Consider the following 6,017-nt stretch of genomic DNA (forward strand, 5'->3'; position numbering starts at 1 on the left):
TAAGCTTTTAATTTCACATCACTATCTGTAACTTCACAACAACAGATAATTGACTTCAAACCAACAACTTCATATTCCATTACTTTGAGCTTACTTAGGCATCAGCTCCCTGCAGTTCCCACCTGCTTGGACTTTGAGAACATCTGTATCATGCTAGCTACTTATGCTCAAACCTTGCTGGAAATGCTGGCTTAAATTTACGTAACTACTAAACCTTGTGATGTGGTGTGGCTCTGTGTCCCCACCCAAATCTCATCTCAAATTGTAAACCTCATAATCCCCATGTGTGGATGAAGGAACCTAGTGGGAGGTGATTGGATCACGGGAGTAGTTTCCCCCATGCTGTTCTCTTGATAGTGAGTGCATTCTCACAAGATCTGATGGTTTTATAAAGGGCTCTTCCCTCTTCACTCTCTCTTGCTCACCTGCCACCATATAAGACATGCTTTGCTTCCCCTTCGTCTCCATGATTGTAAGTTTCCTGAGGCCTCCTCATCCTCAGGAAAGTCTGTGAGTCAATTAAACTATGAGTCAATTAAACCTCTTTCCTTTTTAAGTTACCCAGTCTCTGGTATTATCTTTACAGCAGTATGAAAAGGACTAATACACCTTGACTTCTGAAGTAGGTCTTGAGAGGTTCCTGAACCTGAAAGGGAATGGAGAAATGACTTAAAGCCACCAGCTAATTGGGCTTAATCATTTGGACTCAGTTGACTCTTCCCCTACCCCTACCCATGCCTAAACCAAAGAAAGGATCATCCCACATTTACATAGCACAAAGAAATCTACTCTTCTGCTCTTTCTAGGACTGCTAAAGGCCATGGGAACTGGACACCTGGATGCTGCAGAGGAAGGGCAAAGCTCGACATCAACTTGGACAGTTTGCCAACCTGTTTGTGGTAAGTTGATGTCATTTGTGACCACTCCTAATGTGTGCCAGGAATAAGCTATTCCTGATGCCAGAATCTCTTACTGTCAGTGCCCTCTGTAGGCCTTCTGATCCTTACTCCTTGCTCCACCCATTGTTTATATCATGTAGTTCTCTCTCAGACCCTGATATAAAGCTCCTACTCTGTCTGACCTGACAAGCCACCTCAAGTGGACAAGGCACTTACCAACAGGTAAAGGGGCATTACAGGAGAAGAGCATGTCTAACGAGGGATTTTCTCTTTTCATTTTGAGGTAGATACAGGGTGATTTTCTGAATAAAAGATCCCAGTAGTAATGAAGCTTAAGCAAGACCAAAGCTGATTTTGGGTAATTTGGCCTCTGTTATCCCCAAACCAAAAGAGAAATATCTGGGAGTGTAGCTATCTCAGTGGACCTTTCTGCTCACAGGAATTCAGAGAGGAGAGGATGTTAGAAAGATAACAGGTGCTCTGCTCTCTTCTTCAAACCCTCTTCCCTGTGTTCTCCTACAGAGATTGCTGATTTGCTCCTTAAGCAAGAGATTCACTGCTGCTAAGCATGGCTCAGACCAACTCATTCTTCATGCTGATCTCCTCCCTGATGTTCCTGTCTCTGAGCCAAGGTGAGATTTTCCCCCACACTTCCCACAACCCCAACTCTGAATTCTTCCCTCCATCCTCATGCATAAGGTTCACTTGAAAAAAAGCAGAGTCAACATCAGGGTTTTTTTATGTTGTTCAGTGATCATTATGGCTGATTTTATCCCATTCAAAAACACCCTCACCTCATTCATGGGTTTGAGACAGAATTTAATAGGACCACTTATAGGTGACCATTGTGGTTGAGTTTATCTGGTTGAATCTATATGCGATGGCAGTTTGGGGGATGTTGTTATGTAGTCATTGATAGGATGGAGAGCTAAGGCAAACGTGTGCAGGGAAACCAAGAGAAACTTGAGAAAGGAGGAAGCCTGGGTCTTTAAAGGCAGAAGCCTGAGCCTCAGAATTAAAGGAAAACGAGGACTCATTTATTTAGCCTATTCATTGTGAGCTCTTGTCTTGAGCAGAGGAAACTAGAGAGAAAAGAGATAGGATGCAGGAGGGCAGAAGTGAGCAGTCGCCCCAGTATTCACTGTATCAGTATGTTCTTATAAAGGACACCAAGAAGCCCCTAATTCACCTTCCAGCCTTTTCCTTGCCCTGAGATTCTTTCTTAATTATCTCTTTTTTTTCCCCCAGGCCAGGAGTCCCAGACAGAGCTGCCTAATCCTCGAATCAGCTGCCCAGAAGGCACCAATGCCTATCGCTCCTACTGCTACTACTTTAATGAAGACCCTGAGACCTGGGTTGATGCAGATGTGAGTGAGGAGAGCAGTGTGGGAAGGGAGGCTCATGAAGGGAGGGTAAGCTGCCACTCTCCAGTGTGTTCAGTGGCTGCAATGAGATGAGACTGAACCCCTCGCTATACTATCATCAGCCCCAAACTTTCCAATCTACTTTATCCCATCATTTGACACATTCCCAGCACAGAGATGCTGGTGGTCAGTGACAGCATCATCAGGGACATTTCTGTGCTGTCCTTTTTCTGTTACGTCCTCTGGAAGGTCTCAGTATATCCCTCACACCTTCCTCCTCCACTGAGTGCTCCATTTTCTTCTCCAACAGCTCTATTGCCAGAACATGAATTCAGGCAACCTGGTGTCTGTGCTCACCCAGGCGGAGGGTGCCTTCGTGGCCTCACTGATTAAGGAGAGTAGCACTGATGACAGCAATGTCTGGATTGGCCTCCATGACCCCAAAAAGGTCAGTCTGCAGTCTCCTCTATCTCCTTATAAACATTTTTGAGAGGTAAGAGGGATGTTTAAGGTCTGGCACCTCGAACGCCAACTTTTATCTTTTTGTTTGTTTAAATAAAAGCAATCTCTTTATAGATCCTATAATGTATGAGGTGTGAAGTTCAGTGTAGGTAGTTAGAGACATGAGCTGAAGGCTGAATTTTCTGGGCTCCTGGGAATTCATGCACACACTCATTGTGTCTACTTCTAGAAATGCATCTTTATGTACAACTTCTTCCCCATTTTGCTGTTGTCTGTCTTGGAAGAGGTCCCTCTGTAGACTATGTAGAAAATGAGCAGTGGAGGAGAATCTACTGCTGGCATTTGTTATACATTTTATACAAGTGTATAAAACTGTACAGTATATTATTTAGTTTAACACTATAAACTAAATAATATATCAACTACTACTCTACAGCCAATATTATGCTGGATATGAGAGTTCTGAGCTTCAGGGAAAAAAATCAGGAACCACTCTCTCTAATGGGCTTTTATTGGTCTCTGTATCAAACTCTGAACACTTATTATTTGCTGGAAGAAGAGGAGGAATTTGGACATTCCAGAGAAGGAGAAGCTTAGAGCAAAAGCAGAGGAAATGATGTGATATTCATGGTGACAACAATGTTTATTCTTTCTGCTATATCTTGGCCTGTTTCTGAGTGTGCACACAGGCCTGGTTATTCTATTGATTTTTGAGTGACCATGGCCCCTGTTCTGGCCCTTCTCCATCTAGAACCGCCGCTGGCACTGGAGTAGTGGGTCCCTGGTCTCCTACAAGTCCTGGGACACTGGAGCCCCGAGCAGTGCTAATGCTGGCTACTGTGCAAGCCTGACTTCATGCTCAGGTGAGAGGCAGACAATCTATCCACCTGTTGCCATTTCCCTCCCACTTATCTCTGGGGATGAACATGGGGACTGGGATAGAGGAAAGGTAAGCTCCTTATCTGGAAAATAAAGAACTATTTCCCCTTGTTTTTTGTTCTGAGTCCTAGGTCGAGGAGGGGCTACCCTCCTTCTGATCCTCTCTGTCTGACACTTCTCATTGTACTATAGGATTCAAGAAATGGAAGGATGAATCTTGTGAGAAGAAGTTCTCCTTTGTTTGCAAGTTCAAAAACTAGAGGCAGCTGAAAAATGGATGTCTAGAACTGGTCCTGCAATTACTATGAAGTCAAAAATTAAACTAGACTATGTCTCCAATTCAGTTCAGATCATCTCCTCCCTAATGAGTTTGCATCGCTGATCTTCAGTACCTTCACCTGTCCCAGTCTCTAGAGCCCTGAAAAATAAAAACAAACTTATTTTTCTCCAGTGTTCTGTCTTCTGCATTTGCTCTTTCTACAGCCCATGCTTGGGTGGTTGGGGTGGGAATGACTGTCACACTCCAGAGCTTGCCATGGCCCATCCACTTGTTAAAACCCCACTCACATTTTATGTATGTCAGGCTTATGAACATGTGGTGGCCTTGTTTATGACAAAATAAAAAGATTAAGATTTCATCCACAACACATGGTAGCATGAACCTAGTGTGAATTACACAAATAATTAAATTGTTGATCCAGTCTGACTGGAGTATTTGATATTCCAGAAGAATTCGCATAGTTGGGGTCTGAGGAGAACACATCTGTTCTTGGTTATGCAATTTGAAGTCATGACTGAAATGATAACTTAAGGAGAATTGTCAGGTCTACGGTCCTGAGTGCATTAGTGGTACATTTTTGGAGGCCAGCCTGCAAAGTTTGTTAAATGCTACTCCTTGGATGAATGAATAAGTGAATGATCAGTTATGTAAATTAAATCTACAGGCATACTTAATCGTCTCTTTAAATATCCTAACTCTCAATAAAGTCAAATTCTGAAATATTACTCTTAGGACTTTCACAAATTAATCGTGCGGGGACACAATTCAACCCATAACATCAATCATATCAATAATAGAGTTAAATGTGATTTGATAACAAAGGAAACAAATTGTCAGCCTGGATTAAAGTAACAGCAATGAAAACAAGATTCAACTGTATGCTATGTATGAGAGACATGAGTTAGATTAAGACACAAATAGCTTGAAAATAAAAGGAAGGAAATAGACATAACTTGCAAACAGAAACCATAAGAACACTGGTTTCTGTACTGTTACCCAGTGTAATGCCTATATGAGATTGCTGAATTTCTACCCTGTCTGAACTCTGCTTATCTTTAAGAAACAGAATGCCTGTGGTAAAAAGTTTCCTTTATAACTAGTCCAGCTGATACTGGTTAGAATCAAGATCACCATCAAAGGACCTCAGAAAGACATCTGGTTCATTATAATCTCATTTTCATGCTAAATGACACTCCTACCAGCACAAAGACAGCTGACAATCACCATGACAATGGCCAGAAGAAGCAATAAAGGTACAAAAAGGAAGCACACTCTGGTTCCTAGGAAGTTCACAACCTATTTCCAGAAAAGACATGAATATTCCTCCCTTTGTTTTTAATGCACAGTCCTTTCATTGGAGAAACCCTATATGTTAACCCCTTTACCCCTCACTAGCAGAGAAGCCAATTTGTGAGTCATGTTCCTGCTTCTCAATTCCATGGCCATCAAATAAATCCTGCAGTGCTTGACACTCACTTTCTGTTTCATGTATTGGCTTTGCGACGCCAAATAGGGAAAGACTCCATCTTTTGGGGGACTGGTTTTGTCTGCAATGATACTAATATCAGACATATTTGACTTTAAAGCAAACAATGTTATTTGAGAAGAAAAAGAGCATTTTATAATAATAAAGTAGTTAATCCTTCAGGAAGATGTCTCAAAATACCTGAAACAGGTGGAACCCACTGCAGTGTGACAAAGCCGCTATAACCAGACTGCCCCTCCGGATTCCTCCTCTCTGGGGAGGACATCTCTGAAAGAAAGGCAGCAGCCTCAGTCAGGGGCTTATAGATAAACTCCCATCTCCCTGGGACAGAGCACCTGGAGGAAGGGGCAGCTGTGGGCCAAGCTTCAGCAGACTTAACCATTCCTGCCTGCTGGCTCTGAAGAGAGCAGCAGGTCTCCTAGCACAGCACTCAAGCTCTGCTAAGGGACAGATTGCCTTCTCAAGTGGGTCCCTTACTCCAGTGCCTAATGACTGGGAGATACCTCCCAGCAGGAGTTGGCAGACACCTCATACAGGAGAGCTCCAGCTGGCATCTGGCCAGTGCCCCTCTGGGACAAAGCTTCCAGAGGAAGGAGCAGGCAGCAATATTTGCTGTTCTGCAGCCTCTGCTGGTGAGACACAGGCAA

The 6,017-nt window shown here is 43.1% G+C and overlaps 1 protein-coding gene across 1 annotated transcript; it reads left to right on the forward strand.

Moving 5' to 3' along the window:
* Window positions 1-1,086: 1,086 nt before the first annotated feature.
* REG1B (regenerating family member 1 beta) lies at window positions 1,087-4,057 on the forward strand. Its single transcript, XM_063695456.1, has 6 exons — window positions 1,087-1,121; window positions 1,422-1,531; window positions 2,148-2,266; window positions 2,574-2,711; window positions 3,477-3,588; window positions 3,797-4,057. Exons 2-6 carry the CDS (start codon window positions 1,468-1,470, stop codon window positions 3,862-3,864), a joined length of 501 nt encoding a protein of 166 aa, XP_063551526.1. The 5' UTR covers window positions 1,087-1,121; window positions 1,422-1,467; the 3' UTR covers window positions 3,865-4,057.
* The last annotated feature ends 1,960 nt before the right edge of the window (window positions 4,058-6,017 follow it).

The sequence above is a fragment of the Gorilla gorilla genome, chromosome 12, assembly GCF_029281585.2.
Source record: "Gorilla gorilla gorilla isolate KB3781 chromosome 12, NHGRI_mGorGor1-v2.1_pri, whole genome shotgun sequence".
Lineage (NCBI taxonomy): Eukaryota > Metazoa > Chordata > Mammalia > Primates > Hominidae > Gorilla > Gorilla gorilla.